Raw genomic sequence first — 17,791 nt, 5'->3', positions numbered from 1 at the left:
TTTATACCATTGAGAACCCTCAAAGTTACTTACATTATGCCTAAGGAGCCTTACCTGTATTTGTGGTGAACTCAAAAGGCCCGCTAAAATCGCCGTATCCTGCAGCAGTACGAGCACGCACGTGAAAGACGTAGGCCGTGAGAGGATTAAGACCCTTGATATCTGCACTACGAGAGGCGGTCTTTACAATGCGATAACTGCGCTCATTTTGATCCTGTTTGGAGAAATAGAAATTCAATTAATTTTTTTACACTACACTAGAGTGCCATATAACTTTCAACAAGGTTGTTTTAGCACATTGTAAACAAGAGCCAGAGACATCCATGCATTTTAGATCAATATTTCTCAACAATATACAAAAGAGATAATCTTAAACTCTGGCTCATCACAGCCATTGCGAAAGGGTCTGATTTAAATAACAGCCTTAAACCTATGGTACAGTGCTGAGAAATATGGTGGCCCTTATAAATAATCCAGGTGGTCACTAAAATAGTTTTAGATTGTTTTTCTCATTAAACAACACATGTTATTTGTCATGGTTATGCCACATTAAAGTCCAGAGGTAGACTAAGCATTGGCTATGAAGCTGATTACCTTTTCATAGTACTTGACTTCGTATTCCAGAATAACCCCGTTGGCTCGTTCTGGTTCTGGCCACGTTAACGACACACTGTGTCTGGTTATCTCTTTGGGCTGGATCTGAGTCACAGTTGATGGGGCTGAAAAAAAAGAAGCTGCTTTAAGACCACTTTACATAGCAATGACCAAAGTCATATTAACAATGTCTTATTTGTATGCATCCTACCAGTCTCATACTATTGTATATTCCCAGGATTAGCTGATCCTGAAATACATGTCAAAGTACATTCATTTCCCAGTGGGGTAGGTCTTTAAGTCATTTAGCGGGGTAGTTATTTTAAGGACACCATGACCTCAGGCTGGTAGAGAATAATGGGTTTTCAAAGCTCAACATCAGGTAATAATCAACATTCTTACATTATAACATACTCCTTGGCAAGCCTCGTCCTAGATTACACAATGTAACCAATCAAAAAGGTCTTTAGATGTCTACAATGATGTATTTACATATCCCTTCTTTATTATAAACTGATTGACCTACACTTCCAATAAGTTTGACTCTGAGGCCTAGTTAACAAAAGACTCCTGAGGCATTGATAAGATCACGTGGTCATTGACCATGATACAATCCAATTGTAATGAATTGGAGATATTCATTGTAAGTAGTTATTCAAGTTGATCATTTACACAATAAAAGGTTGAAGAGTACTGTAGATGATATATATATATATATATACTATAGAGCTATTTATCAAGCCATTGAGTGGGTCTTTTTAATAATAGTATTTTCACAGAAGTAAAATGAATTCACTTCTTAGTAAACTAGCCCCCTTCATTAGTCTGTTTAGAATGATTGTTAAAATAGTCAAATTCCTATAACACACAGATTATTATTTTTGACAAAACAACAGTTGAGAATAAGTCATCAGAAAACAATACTGCATAGTTTTCTTTTTTTAAGGAGTCATCCATTGTCATGTGCTTGTGATATTAAGGAAGTACTAGCCTCGGTTTTTTTATATGCACCTCTACAAAACATCATCCATATAAAAGGCAACACCCCACGAAGACTACTGAGTGACATCAATTTAACCTATAAAACGGTGCTCTTTCAGTGAACTGTTAAGAATTTAATAAAGGACATGGGACAAGGGCAGGTCTTTTTCATCCATGTGACAGGGCTGAGTTGCTGATTCATCAGTAAAAAAGACAATCCTGTTTAATTCCAGTTCTATGAAAAATAATAATAATAAATCAAAAACAAATCAATGTACATCAAGCAAGGGACCTATTGGGAGGGTAATACTTCTGTGGCATTGTCACAAAATGATAGACCTTAATGACAGGACGTATTATAAAGATATGGTTTCTTTGTCTACCAATGGAATGGTACACAGCACTCTCCTTAAAATCCTGCACTCATTGACTTATCCCCGGAAATATCCTACTAATATTTATTTTAACCTGGAGGACAAAATACCTCTGATCTCAAATGGAATAGGGTTAGCAATAAAAAAATAAAAAAATATTCTGAAGAACACCCCTTCCTAAAAATGTAATCTCTTGGGAGATCCAAGAAGCAGATATAATCAGATCAACAGGAATATTTTCTGTAGAGTCTAATGTATCCACAGGCAATAACTCAAATGTAATGAATGCAAAATAAATAAATATCCATATTTCCTACCAAATGCAATTCACGTCTGAAATGTATCTGGTTTTGAAGAACCCCCTTGCCATGGAATATAGGGACACTATATTCACTAGAACAACTACAGCTTAATGTATTTGTTTTGGTGAGTATAATCATTGCCTTCAGGCATTTTAATGCAAACGGCAGTGTTCCCATTGCCCCTAGGGGCAACTCCAAGTGGCCACTCCTCAGATGGACACTGGAGGTGCTTCCTGGGGCAGTGCTGCACATGCTTTGCATGGGGACGCTGAATTTTCCTCATAGAGATGCATCGATTCAATGCATCTCTATAAGGAGGTGCTGATTGGCCAAACCAATGTTTGGCCCCGCCCCCTTGCCAATTTTAGCCAATGGGAAAGCATTGAATTGGCTAAAAATCAGCAATTCTGATGATGTCACCAAGAGGGTGGGGCCAGTGCCAGCGGTCCCGTGCGGCGCTGGAAATAAGGTGAATTTTAATTGCTTTTAAGGGGGCTAGCCACCTAAATGGTGGGTTTTGCACTACAGGGTCAGGAATGCATGGTTGTGTTCCAGACCCTATAGTGCTCCTTTAAGACACATGGTGACAGACACAGACTTACATCATATTTTTATCCTCTTCATATACTCTGAGAATGTTCAACGTAATAGAGCCCACTTGTTCAATTACAGTAGTACTCCGTAGCATGTTTACCATCTACATAACAATACTCTAGAAAATATTGCACTGCTTAATGTACTTTGTATTGCTGCTCATTTATAAATGTAGTGTAAGCAAACATGTCTTACATCAATTCAACTCACAATTTATTTTCCAGAGAACTAACCTGATGCAAGTGATGAGGACTTTCTGTACAAGGTTTCACTGGAGATAAGTCGTTCCCACTTATCACCTGTTAGTAAATACCCCAGAAAAAGATTTAGGGAAATGTACTAACATGCCACAAGTTTTTACCCAAGCTCATTATGAATGTGTGAAAAAAGAACGCTCCCCCCACCTCCCCCATAAACATCCCATCTGTCTGCGTGGCCAGAACCCCTTTGAAAGCCAAAATGTTAAAGCACAAGCTCTTAACGCAGATATGAGAATAAAGTGTTAATTTGACCCTTTACCCAGTAACACTTTGTTACTAAATGAGAATCACCTACCAGAGAACATGCTTCAAAACACTTTATCTTAAACCTAATTTCCAGATGCAGCTAAAATGGATTTGAAAGTAACAAAAGTCTGGTATGTTGATGGTTCTAGAAACTGGACTGGAATTGCTCAGCTTTTGTGTTTTTTTTTATTAGGACTGCAGTAAAGATGCAGTAAAGATACCGGTCTGCAAGCTTGGGGTGACACATGGTATAAAAGGCAATTAGTTCAAAGCTAAGATGTGAAGCTGTCTCAATATGTCATCACATTTAGCTCTGATGTTCACTTCCTCCAAGCAAGACTATTAAACACCTAGCACTAATTTTACTGGTACTCTCAAGGTGCTTACAGTTACTGGTATCCCTTCTGGCGTACAGAACCTGCTCTAAAATCACTTTTCCCCTCCTCCCAGGTGTTATAAAAAAAAGTGTTTCCTGAGCACAAATTGCAGTTCAGCAGAACAGTCCAGAGCCTCGCACTAAAATCTGTCTCACATGAAGAATTGGGATGCTAAGGACTAAGTAAACAGCTGCAATTATTGTATCCAGGTCTCCAGGCTATTCAGGAGAAACGACTCTTTGTGTACAGCCCTGTAACCTGACCTGGCTAACCAAACCGCGCAATGGCCAACTCCTTCAAACTAAACAACTTTCCACACCTGACATGTGATCAATAATGCCAAAACATGACAAATCAGTTAGTCTTTGGAACTTCCGTTGGGTTACTTGTATCAATGGCATATGTTCTTCGGAACACAGGTTCACCTATCTGTAACTCTTTGAGTGCATGAGGGGCAAGTAAGTCTGTCTCATTACTGGAAGTGTAAAACCAGGAGGCATTCAGACCACATTTAACATACTGACTAACCTCAAGCCACAAATTTGCTTAGCCCTGGGTGTAAACAACCATCTTCTTCATCACAAACAACAACAAAAAGGCTTTTCACTCACTGTAAGTAGTCATTGGAGTTCTTTATTATAAAACTAGATCATGCTACTTTGTTTCAAACCCTAGACTACACTGTTTGGTACATGGAAATACCAGTCTTTATTGGAGCATGGATTTTAATTCAGGTGAATAGCGTGTATTGCAATGCAAAGGCCTATTCATTGTCAAATGTCTAACAATACACAGAACTGCAGTTATCAGGAGCCACCTTTCTGTGGATCTGTTGTGTTTGCTAATGTGTCTACATGTCTGTTCCTGGTAGAATAATCCTCTCCCAAGCACCTTCACTCTCCATTTCACAGAAAGCTTACCTGCATTCTGCCCTCCACATTCCTGCCATGCTGTTTGCATAGTCACTTCTCATCTGCTTTGTTTATCAGAACTCCCAACTAATAGCCAGAATTTTTTTTTTATCTCTTTGAAGTGTTACAGTTCAATTAACCATTTAAGCACTGCGTAATAATAGGAAAATATATATTTATATAATTATTATAACACTGTTGACAGTGTTATAACAAATCGTTGGATTTGTTTTATTATATATAATTTTTACAAATGTCAACAATAACAAATGTTAAATCTGTACTGATTTCGGACTAAAAAAAAACTGTGACTCCAAACTGTGCTCCAGCAATTATTTTTGTTTTGCAGAAATGTTTGTTGAAAATCGTGCCAACTAAGAAGATCTTCAAATAAAAAAAAAAAAAAATCGCTTTTTAAAAAGTGACACATCAAAAATAAATGTAAAACCAAAGCTCTGAACAAACTAATATTTTGACATATTAGGAGAATTGTTAAAGCAACAGGGTTCATTGTTATCTGATGTTTTGGGGATCAAAGATAGGTGTCATAAAGTGGCAACATTAAACAAAAAGAAGGTCAAAACAGCAAGCAAGTTTGTACAAGGAGTTTTCAACAAACTGGGAGTCAACATCATATTATCTAAACGGATAGCATTTCCTATGATGTTTTATCAACACAAAAATGGTTCTTGCTCCTAAAAACCAGCATTTTTATATCTGGTGAATCAATATCTGGTGAATCAATTTAACAAAACACCTTACTGCATAGACTACCACATAATGCAATCTACAGATTGTAATTAACATTAAATGGATTTACAGGTTTGCCAGAGTGACTGCTGACCCAATGACAAGTAAATAGTAACACATTGCTGTCCAGCACTTGAAAAAAAAGTTTTTAATGAGAGTGTTTTAAGGAGCAAGACAGGAAAACACACACAAGTGCAATCCATCATCTTGTTAAAACACAATCCCTGCCTGTGTGTTTGATTAGTCTTCTGTCCTCCTGATTTCTTAACATTTCTTAAACATCAGTTCTGTGTGCCCTCTGCTTCCCCAATCAATCATATAGCATCCAAAGAACAGACAGTCTCCTGGGATGGAATGGAAGAAGAAACTCAAGTGGCAGCCGAAGCAATGAGTATTAGGAGAAAGAAAATGCTACAGGCTGGTTAAGCAACAGCATTAACAAGAGTGTAAGGTCACTGTAACTCCTGCTGTCACCAGAGGCCGCCTCTGGCACTCCAAGCTGGTGTCGAACTTCATCCTAAATAATACTTAGCCGAACGAGGACTTATATTCAAGTTTTTTGCATGACGGGTGTCTTGAGATTCTCAGCATTAAAAGTCCTTTCTACTTGCTGGCTTTGCATTTTGGTAGTTAAAGTCCACAGCAGCAAGAATGATTAATTTACATGTAATGTAATAATCAATGTCATCGTTCGGTAAAAAAATTAAATATGGAACCACAAAACCTTTACTGTTTACATAATGAAGAACTTAGGATAATAGGAGAGGTAGGCTTCAAAAGCTCTAGTGCCAAAGGTTTCCTAAACCCAATATGAACCAGAGCTATTAAGAAAACAAGAATATGACTTGATACAAAGCAGCTAACTACAGGCCACTTTATTTTTCTTTGCACTAAATAGAATGATGACCTAGAATTTATGAAGTCAGCTTGTTATCAACTGTCTGGTTGTAGCAATCATACTTACTGTATATGAAAACTAAAGCTATTTTCAAATACACTCAATTTCCTAAAATATTTTTAATTCCTATGCCACGATATGTCTTCCTAAGAGTTTGAGCAGGAGCATCTGTCTAAACTTATCTCTGGCCCTGAAATATGTTTTCCTCCTTACTTCTTATAATCATGTCAATATTAGAATGTCATGCTATTCTCCCCTTCTTTCATCCAAGACGGACATGTTAAAAAGGATCTATCATCAAACCGCTGTATAACCATATTTACATCTAAACAGAGGGTTCTACAGGACAATTAGAATTTTAATTTCTACACATTTGCTGCACTTCTTGGAATCACATACTGCGTAGGTAGGCAAGTACGGTAGGTAAGCCTAAAAACTATTTTAAAAAAGCAATATGTTGCGTGCACCTATGGTGCTCACTGTGTAACTATATTGTTCAGTAGACTAACTTTACTATTTACCTTGACCCTTTCAATGCCAGAGGTAAGCCCAACTCACAACACTAGCTCAAAGGGCTGACACATTTTAGCTTATTTTGATATGGGTTATCATTCAAAATACTTGATGTGTTCCTGGGAAGTTTCTGAGATAAGACGTGAAATGATTGTGTATCACTAACATTAGGTTTCACACTTTCCTTTGGAAGAAGGTGATCAATAAAGCATTTAATTGAAATAAATGGACAATTATATTTGATGTAACACTACAGTGAGCATCATCTTAACATTTGCCTACGTGGACTACTTAAAGAAAAACATAATGCAGAAAGAAATGCATTAAAAAGACAGGATGTCATTTGCTAAGCAACAACAATTAAAGGGACAGTCTGTCTAAAGTACTGAAAAAATGGAACAATCACCATAGGAATCGTCGGAACTAGCAGGCACATTCCATTGGCAACTCCTCCCATTTACCATTTTTTGCACCACTTTTTAGAACAGAACACTATGAATCTCCCCCACTGAGCTTTTTTTCGTAGATTCTGTAACACAGAAGAGTGCAGGGAATTTTCGTTATTTCCATAATCAGGTGGGGTACTCCACAGGCTTCCTACTGGAACATATATAAAAAGAATATGTAGGACAGCTGCTGCAGGGCCAGAGACTTATTGTCACTGGGGGGTCCAAAGTCCTGCTATTCAATACTATGCTTTCACTCAAGTGATCCCAGAGCAGGTAACATTAGCAGACCTTACATGTGCAATTTAGCCAAGTACCACCTCCTGTATTAAAGTGTTTAAAATACAAAAATCTAAATAAACCTCCATGATCGACTGCGAACATAAAGATGGACCTCGATCTGGATCAAAAGCAGGGAGTAAGTGACTCATCCCTTATCTATCCTTCTTCATAAAGTGTGGAGGAGTCTGGAATCATTTATATCAACATAAGTCTTTCCAGGGCATCCATTAATCCAATGGCTTTGCTGGCAAAGACGTTCTCTGCATGGGCTCTTGTGATTGTAAACTAACTTACACAATTCAGTCTCTGCAAATTCACTGTCATGACAAGTGTCTATGGTAATTGAATACCAGTGTTCTGTTGAAATGGCAATCAACGAGAAAAAAAAAAAAAATCAAGACAGCAGATTTTGAAGAAGAAATAAACAAAAAACTATAGACATCTTTGTGGAGTCAGAAATCTTTTTTTCTGTCCATGGTGTTTTGCTTTAAATTATATCAATACTAAGCTCACCATAATTCAAAGTTTAGCAAACAAAACTGAGTCATTTCACTGGTAAAACACAGACTTGCCTTATTCAACCAAACTCTCGCCACAGCATTAAAAAAATAAAAAAAATCATTCAACCATGCATGTACTAAATTCAATAACAAGTGTTTGAACATGAATGAATACGTCAAAGAGCTGTGGCAGATAAAAGATCTGCTTTGCTCATTGCACTCATTAAAATCTAGGACACAGATTGCTGCAGATTCAGATAAAGCAACACTCCTCCCCAGGAATGAAAGGTTGAAAGACCATCTCCTATCTCCAACTATCTGCCTAATTAGTTGACCTGTTTGTCATTTATTTTACTTTCACACACCATTAATGATTAATTGAGAAAGTAGACTCTCTTATGGATAAATAATTCACTATTATACACACAACTGAGGACAGACCTAACTTAAAGCTACAACATAACATTTGCAAATTTCCTTTAGTACGTTCTGCTGTTTTGTATAAATAAAACAATATTTACAAGAGTAGATCATTTGCTGCTCTGTGAAAAACAACAAAAGATGTGTTTCTAAGTTCATAACCCAAAACACCAGGGTGTAGGTAAATAATGAATTTCATGGACAGTTTAGCCTTTGGGGCAGAGAGCACCACCCAGACAGAATGATATGTTCTGGCACAGAGTTCCATCAACAAATGAGCACACCAATGGTACAAAGTGGAACCGGTCCATTTATTCAACACTAAATGAGTTTTATTCCAACTAATATTTATTATTCAGCCATCTAGAATACAGCGTAAACAGCTGAAACTTCCCAGCTTAAAAATAAAGAGCTAAAAAAAAAAAAAAAAAGATGTTGGAGTCCATTCACTAAGCAGCTGAGTTGGCAAGTGACTTGGAGGAGGGTTCTCCCCAGCTGCCTTAATTCTGCAAGTCAATTCTGCCAATTCACAACTTTTTTTTAGCAAACCAGACCCATGATCAGTAAGGCTGAAACTCAATGTTATGGTCAGAGTGCCAAAGCTGAGTTACTTTGAACAGCCAACAGCTGCTTAAAACTATCTGTCGCCTCTCTAAAGGGAATAGGCTTGTTCAATTTATTTACACACTTTCTGTGCTAATTGGTGTATCCTGTGTCCAGCTAGCTGCGATGTGATGGGGGGGGGGAGCGAGGGGAGAGCAAGAGGTGACTCATTTGAGAAACTGATCCCAACTGTGTTTTGTTTATGTCTATTGGCAAAGCAGAGTTGGTGATTCCTTTAAAAAAAAAAAAAAAAAAAATTTAAAAGAAATGCCTTCAATGAGCACAGTGACCTCCCCCATGCAAAGCCAAGGGAACGCAGGACCAACAGAGACTGCCTTATTTTCAGCCCCCATCTGGTTTTCTTTCTTAAACTGCACGGGTGATGGATTGTGATTGAGATACGCTTTTTTTTGTTTGGTTATTTGCGCACACCTCCTCCCTTTACTGTCACAGACATTTAATGTGCACAAAGCCACATTATGGGAAATTAACTGTTTGGAAGCACTGTTATCTGACTTTTAAAGGCTTGGCCCTGCAATATTATAACAGGGCTATTCACTGAAATGAGAGGCGACAGTGAATTTCATATTTAAGGTTGAAATAGTTGAACTGGAAATATTCTCGAAGTCAGCAATGCTTTCCGTTCTGCCCGTTCTGGCCTTGAAATTGAAATTCACTCTGAATTCTCACTTTAGTGAATATAAGTCTTGAAAGTGGAGCTTACTAAATCACCCAGAATCCTTTGGGCCTTTAAACAGGACAGTATTTTGCTAGTGCTGCAGTTCCACTCCTAGTGTTCTACTATTTAAATGACAGTACTCTGCTTGCATTACATGACCGTATCCGCGGCCTGCTACTATAAAGTGTTGGCGTCAGCTGTTCATAAGCATTGCATGACAGTATCAGGGGCCCGCCACTACCATGGCATGTTGGCATAAGGTCAGTTAGCATTGCAACTCAGTATATGCGATCCACTAGCACGTAAAAACACTGATACTTTGTGACATCTGCACATCGGTAATGATGCTTAGAGTATGGCTGCAGACTTGAATTGTAACCTAACCCTGGCTTTAAACGTCAGTATGCTCTCAGTTGTATTGACATGAATGCACTCAAATCATTGTTTAAACCAGTAGGATTTTTAAATAATAAAACAGGCCAACTAGCAGATCTACCTGACAGGTCCCTGGAAAGGCATAATACTGTGCCAAGAATCAGTAAATGGATTACAGCACTGATATGAAACACTCGCATATTAGTGCAATGCTGGCTGAGTACCGAGTACTGGTATGACTTTCTAGTAGAGTATCAGTACTGACATAAAACACTAACCTAGTAGGACTGGTGTTGAACAATCGAGAACTCATGAAAAGTTTACTCATGTAAAGTAACTGAAAATCTATAAGTCTTGGCTGAGCGTTGTGTGAGTTTGAGTCCATAAAGAATTATGCCTCTCGTTGGTAAGACTACCTGCACTGCTAGAACAATGTGCAATTGTAGTGGATTATAGATTACTGAATAAAAAGCTTGGGATGTGTGTGGGGGAGATTCTTTAGTCACATATTTCTTTTTCCTTTCTCTCTCCCCTGCTGAGTGCCTGTCAGATACAGACACAATTCAGACTTTGAAAATCTGTCATAATAACAAGCAAAAAGAAAACTATCTCCTGATGGGTGAAGGCTCTGGCCTCAGACACAAAAAAATACTAAACGTTCAGTGACACATTTTGCATATTCAAATCACTCTATGCATTCGGCTTATTAAAATCAAGCAAGCCATAAACGTTCACACGGTCTGGGCTGCTGTCCCTTGCTGTTCTTGTTCCTCAAGACAGTCCCTTCCCATTGTGACACTGCAGTCAGACATTTCACTTTGACAAACAACACAGTGACTCCCTTTAAATGATGGGGTGGAGGAAGTGTTAACACGCCTAGGGAGTCATTTACCAACCAACTTTGAGTTTTCTATAGGTAATGCAGTTTTTTTGTGCTGATCGTCAGCATTAAGGCAATATACTGTGCTAATTATAACGTTCTAATTGTGCAGCACTGTTAACCCTTTGTTTGCCTGAAGAAAGAAGCGGTATTAACTCTTTTCTGTCTGGACAAGAGATACAAGTATGATTCACTAAACACTCACCCTGGTGAGCAGTGAGACAGAAAATAAAGGGTATTTTTTTGCTCAATTTAGCTTTTTTGACCTAAATTCTACAATTAAGAAGTTATCTCAATTCAAACTCATGGTTTAGTGGAAAACTCTCTATTTTTATGTTGGTCCATATAAAAACAGACAAGCACCAGTGTTAAATAATATCAATCAGCATTAAACTATTCAGCTTGATGGGAAAATTGCATTAATACCAAAATCTTACCAGCTTGGTTGGTTGTCACGGTAACGGATACAGCTTGGTCCTGGCTAGGGTTGTGCCTTGATACTCCATTCACAGCCCAGATCTCGAAAGTGTAGTTGGTGTGGGCCTGCAAGTCAGTGATAGACACCTTGGTTGTTTGCAGGTCATTTTGCTGCGGGGTGTAGTGGATTCCACTCCCGCAGAGCCGACAGCGCGTCAGATCTGCACCACATCGCTTGCAGACCACATTGTAGGCGACATCGCTCCTTCCCCCTGTATTCTGGGGAGCACTCCATTCCAAATTTACTGATGTTTCATTGACATTGGAAATCAGATTTTGAGGAGCTGATGGGGGGCCTGTAGAGTTAAAAAACAAAAAAATAAAGTGAGCTATTTCAAGCCGGTTAATGATGTGACTTTCGCATTAACTGATGGTAACGCATCTTCAGATTGCTTTACAATGCTCGTGTAATTTGAGTCAAAGATCAGTTTATTACAGAGTAAAATCTGCACTCATTGTTTTATCACATAGGCATAATGCAAGAATTATTTTACAAGAACAACATCTCCATAAAAATAATGATGTTTACCTTTAATTAGTCTATAAAACAATACACTTATTGCTCATCCCCAAGGGAGTATGGATAAGGTGGGAACATTAGTGTAAAAGCATCAACACACACACACACCACACCAAAAATGTGATATCTAACACTATAGCGAATTGACCTATTCTCAACTGCACACAGGACTTTAGAGGGCATCTTTCCAAAAGCCTATGTCCACTTTCACGTGGGAAAATGTGCCACAGTGAATCAAGATCTGCAGAAAGCAAAAGTCAGTAATTGGTATGTGGGACGAGGCCCAGGCTGCTTCTGAACACAGGGGCAGTCAAGCGGAAAACGAAGCACGCAGATGCTGGCAGGTCTGAAGAGAAAGATGGGTCAGAGCTAAGCCCCCCTCCCACCCATCATGAATGGAGATGGTATACTGAAGGCAGACAGTTGAAATATACATCAAGGAGGAGACAGGCAAATGCAAAATCAATCCTTGACGTTATCAGCGAGAGACATTTCGGAAATAGAGGTGCCACTCCTGGCAGGTGGGCTTCAATCCGTCTGTACGTGGATGCTATCACGGTCATATATTTGTACTTTACAAGTGATGTGAAATCTAAGCTTAAACTAACACATTCTGAGAACCGCAGATAGAAATATTCACACATCAAATAACAGCATTATTGACTATTGTGAGTATAAAAAGTAAAAAAAAAGAAAAAAAAATATGCTATCATACTGCTCAGCACAAGAACAGCATATAAATTAATGGTGACAAGTAATTTTAGATCATCAGAGAAAAAGGATTACTAGGGCATAGTCAAATGATCTTACATTCTAAAGGAATCAGTGTGTGGCTACAGAAAAGGTCAATAAATTCAGAAAGAAAGATGGGAGTATAACTAACTCTTTGGAATACTCATAAATAACATGTGTTACAAATAAATAATCCGCAGAGTACAAAGATGTAACACAGACAGTGGAAGGCCAAATTTAGAAAGATTAGAGATTACAGGTAGAATGAGAAACAAGGAAAGGATTTGTTCAGTTACGGTAGTTGATATATATTTACCATGAGAAGAGGATATTAGGAAATATTTGTAAAGAAATAGTCTGATATATTATGTATTCCTCTATTTGTTATGTGTGACTTTTTGTTTGTTTTGTTTCTTAATTTTTATTAACTGTAGGGAGTACAAGAAAACCCTATCAGCTGTAGACTATAACTACCACAATGCCCAGCCAGCTAAAACGTGTGCATGCTTAGAATTGTAGTCTATAGAAGGCGAACTGCCAACGAAATCCTGTTCCAGTCCTACAGTATATTAATCTATGTGCTGTTCACACAGCTAGAACAAAGCAGTAAAACACAGCAGACAGGTTCTGTAGTGCTTTATTTTCTATAGTGTCTTTCACTGTAGATGGGTTTGTTGTACATTTTATTAACTAGTTAGCTGGTTTGTGTTGTGCAGCTGTGTGTCTGTGTACTACTAAGTACTGCACCTCTAATATGCCTCCCAAGCAAATGTATATGCATACATAATTGAACATTTACACCAACTGCAACAAGTACATTACATGTTTATATGTAATCGCTGCTTTGCAATGAAAAATTTTATAAAGTTGAACATTTAAAATATTTCACACCATGCGTAGAAGAATGTTTAGAGTTCATTGAAGCTACTCTTTATGTCTTAACATTCTGATACCCCTTTTTGTTTCCAGATCACACAATAACCACACCCAGGCCTCGAGTGACCTTGTCATTCACTCCATGTGACCTTGGGTCTCTTGTCCTCATTCAATAAGTATAGCAGCATCATTCAGAGCATGCATTCTCCCCTTCAGTCCTACACAGCTATAGCTGTATTTTATTTACAAGCATCCTGATCTCGCATTCTGTTTCAGCTTAGCAGGGACATTTGAGTGAAAGCACTGACACAGCCCATTAAATTATAGTTTGCTCTTCTCCTTGACTGGGAGAGTTTTAACTGGAGCAGGTGTGTGTCATGGAATAAGCGAAGGCAAAAGACAAAGGATAATTATTTATTTTACATATACCTGACCATTCAAAGGTTACGCATAAATTAAAAAGAGTGGCAAACAATATTTAAATACTTCTTTAGGAGTTATTGAAAAAAAAATCGGGTTTTATTTAGAAGTGATGTGACGTAACAGCCACTGATCTGAGAAATAAGGATAAGACAGGCTGACCATGTGCGTTCATGCAAGCAAAACTAGTATTGATCTGTATGTCTTGACACATATTTATTACTCCCAAATTCTAAGGAGATAATGAAAGTGAAGAAAGAACGGTGTGTATTCCACTAGTTATCTAGAATAATGTATTTTGATGCCTAGTGCTAGTGTCCACATACAATTATTAAAGAAAAAATCTCAGGCACTCACTGTGATAAATCATGCAGATTTATTAGACACTGCAACGTTTCGACCTGTAGCCATGTCTTTATCAAGCATCCAATTATCAGCCACAAGCTGATTTTCCTATATTAGAGCGTGGAATATTGGGTCAGCAAATAAGGCTTGCTGGGCAAAATGGGCGCTGCAGAATCTAGCCACCAAAGACATTTGGAGCAGTCCACAGGAACTGAAGCACCATTTCAACATGTCCCTTCTCCAGCCAGAGATGTTGATGACAATACACTGAACATTCCAGTAGAGATGTACACGCTTGTAATTTAATGTTTGAGTGAGGGTGACTTCCACAAAATTTCATCGCTCAGTGCAGCAAGCATTAAGCTGTGTCAGGCAGAAAGCAGTTTCTGTCTTCATTTCAAGCATGCCAGCAAAAGGCTGGGAGGTGGCTGGTGATTGATAAATAAAGTAGCAGCTTCTGACAGTTGTAAAAACAGGATCTCTGCTCTCAATTCTTCACCCTTCACATGATAGTCCAAGTCAAAACGGTCTATTGCAGAGGAAGTATAGATCGACCCTAAATCGAAGTCACTGGCATCATTCTGGCTGATCGTGACACAGTGGAGGATACAAGTGTAGACAGCCACTGTTTTAATAATGTATCATGCCATGGAAAACTAGAAATCATATTTAGACAAAACGGTAGTGTTATCTTAATGTGGACATTTAACTCTTTGTGTAAGAGAGTAAGACAGACATTTAGGTCAGCACTAAGGTTGCAAACTCTTACGCCATTTACTACAAAGATAAAAGTAACAATTTTAATTGAGATTCTGAAAACATATGAGCCCAGATCTCTCAAACTAGAACTGACACCTTAATATTGGGCTCATGCCATTTACTGGAGCCACAGGAAAATCAGACGTAGGTTGTATAATCTTGTAAACAAAGAATTTATGAAGCATCGGTATGCAGAACAAGGCATGTGAACCTGCAATTAATCCAGTCTACCCTAGAGGCTAAGAGAGCACTGGAACATTAAAGTGCAATTAACGGTACAATTGGAAGTCTGAGGTTTTACAAAGGGAATCTCTATTAAAACGACGACTCCACAAGCTCCCTTAAGGTCAAAATGGCTCACAGCGGAGCAGCTGGTCCTTTTGGGCTTAAATTACGCTCTACTGCTTGAGCCTTGGGAACACTGAGAAAGTAAGACAGATGTGCCACCAGTATTCTGCCAAGCTAATTAATTATGTCCATCCGCTCAAGTGCTGATGAGATGTGCTTAGGGTGATGATGGAAGAGGCACTATTGTGGCTGACTACTAATCATAATGAAAGCTGCCACTCTGACCTCATTACCGTGTTAAACACAAACTCTTCACAGTTAAAGCAAGGACCCTAAACGGTAAGCTCTTAAGTCTAGAATTCTCTCCAAGGTCTGTTTCCATGTTAATACCAGTCACCTAACATTCTAATCTTAGTCTCCCCCGGTGAATGATGAGGAATAGGTTGACACTATCATACTAAATAATGACACCAATAATCGCATAGGACATTAGTTTTGCTCACAGAAGATCACATATCCAAATATCGTTAGTAGTTGTAAGAGCAAATACTGTATTAAAAATGTTTCAATTGCAGAAGTAAAATTGACAGGCTGGTTGGCTTTAGAAATAATTAACATACGGGATGATACTTCTTTTTCTGCCTCGGAATCATATAATGCTACTTGGCTATTAGATTTCCGTGCCTGTCCACCCCCTCACAGATTAATAATTTATACAAAAGTGCAAAGGAAAATCTGTGCATAGCGTTAAATGGAACAATGTGCAAACAGTTTACTATTAACTGATTAAATCAGCAGCCTGTCACTAAGTTATCTCATAGCTTAAAACCGTCATCTTTGTCTACTGTTTTCCACGGAATTCTCTAATATCGTTCTGCCAAGTTCCCGTGCAAACCAATGCCCACTACATTTTCATAACAGCTGGCACAACATCTTGGGAGTTGTAGTTCACTAATTTTGGAAAATGAGAGGCTCTGATTGCCTGAGACACATTTTATGATAATTGCTCCTGTGCTGAGCAACACGGTTTTTAAAGGAAGGGAAAAAAATCAAATAACTCAAAACTATGAAGCTTACAAGCTAACTGAACAAAATAACCTTAACTATTGTTTGGCTGGAAAGCTTGCAAAACACTGCACTGCAGACACTTCCAACAGTGCAGAAATGTATGCAGCACGAACAAGCCCGCTGGGAGATGATCGCCAGTGAAGAAATGCTTTATCCTTGACCTTGAGCGTGAGTGAAGGTTGGGCAGACTTCTCAATCTGCCTTTACATTTCAACAAGCGATCTCTTGGCGGCAGCGGTGGAATTTGCAAGCAGGTTCCACCAGTCATTTCATTAGGGTTCATTACGCAGATAACTGTCAAGATGCATTAGGGGAAGCGGACGAGATTAATAGGGCTGCAATGGCCGTTTGAAAACAATATAGTTTCTTTGAGGAAGTAACGGTCAGAACAGCAAATCAGATTACATTTAAAAAAAAAAAAATGAATGAATGAATGAATGAGAGAAAAAGATTGGGGATGTTTATTATACGATATTGAGAGAGTCGTCATTTTCTATCATATAACGCTAATGGGTCAATATAGCCAGCAGCTTGTACAGTATTTTTACAGAACATGCTGTTTTATGTTCACGCTATAAATAAATGGTCCATTTGCTCCCATTCTGGAAAATTAAATCGCATTCCATTTCTAAAAGGGGATATAGTAATTGTTAATATGTTTTCTATGTTTTAGAGAAAACATCCATTATTTCTGGTATAAAAACTTAAAAATAGAAATTCTCCTTTTTATATATCTTGTATTTTTCTTTTTTACTTATTTCTTATTCAATTTTCAGTGATTACATTTAATTTGTACTAGTACATGTGATGGAGCAACACTAAATAGGGGACTGTGAGGTCTTAACAGCTGAATATGGACCTATAATTTATTGCAGACACTATACAGAAAACAGCATTTATCCATAGTTTAAGAAAATATCACTCTAGTGATATGACTTCTGAAAAAATGGGGAGATGTATTAAGGAGCTTAAATTTGGAGATGTTTCACTAAATTTCATTTGCAGGTCCTAAACTAATGAATTTCAGATGCCAGAGTTTAAAAACTTGTTGGTTTAAGTTCATAATCCTGACTCACTACAACTAATGGGATCTCCCACCAGTGGAGGAATTCAAAGGTATTGCTAGAAAGCGTGCAAAGTGCTAATACTAGAACAATCATAGTGGAAACCAATAGACTGCAGCATCAATTGGTTTCCTTGGTGACTGCTCCATGTTTTGGTACTTTTCTGTGTACAACATGTGTATAGTCCCCTCTTCTATCACAGAATCTAGATAGGCATTCTGTTCCTTTTGTGATAGAGAAGATTTATTTCTTAAATG

At 38.1% G+C, this 17,791-nt stretch overlaps 1 protein-coding gene across 2 annotated transcripts in view; it reads right to left on the bottom strand.

Annotated features, from left to right (window-relative positions):
- The window catches only part of EPHA4 (EPH receptor A4), a 65,546-nt gene that overhangs the window by 21,151 nt on the left and 26,604 nt on the right, over positions 1–17,791 (bottom strand). For both annotated transcript variants that reach the window (XM_063442459.1, XM_063442460.1), the window contains exons 5-7: positions 11,423–11,758; positions 595–719; positions 55–214 (exon numbers count right to left, since the gene is read on the bottom strand). In XM_063442459.1, coding sequence (XP_063298529.1) covers positions 55–214; positions 595–719; positions 11,423–11,758 — 621 coding nt within the window. The remainder of the gene's footprint in view (positions 1–54; positions 215–594; positions 720–11,422; positions 11,759–17,791) is intronic.

The sequence above is a fragment of the Pelobates fuscus genome, chromosome 2, assembly GCF_036172605.1.
Source record: "Pelobates fuscus isolate aPelFus1 chromosome 2, aPelFus1.pri, whole genome shotgun sequence".
NCBI classification, from domain to species: Eukaryota; Metazoa; Chordata; class Amphibia; order Anura; family Pelobatidae; genus Pelobates; species Pelobates fuscus.
The sequence above is the reverse complement of the archived record's forward strand: the minus strand, read 5'-3'. Positions and strand labels throughout refer to the sequence as shown.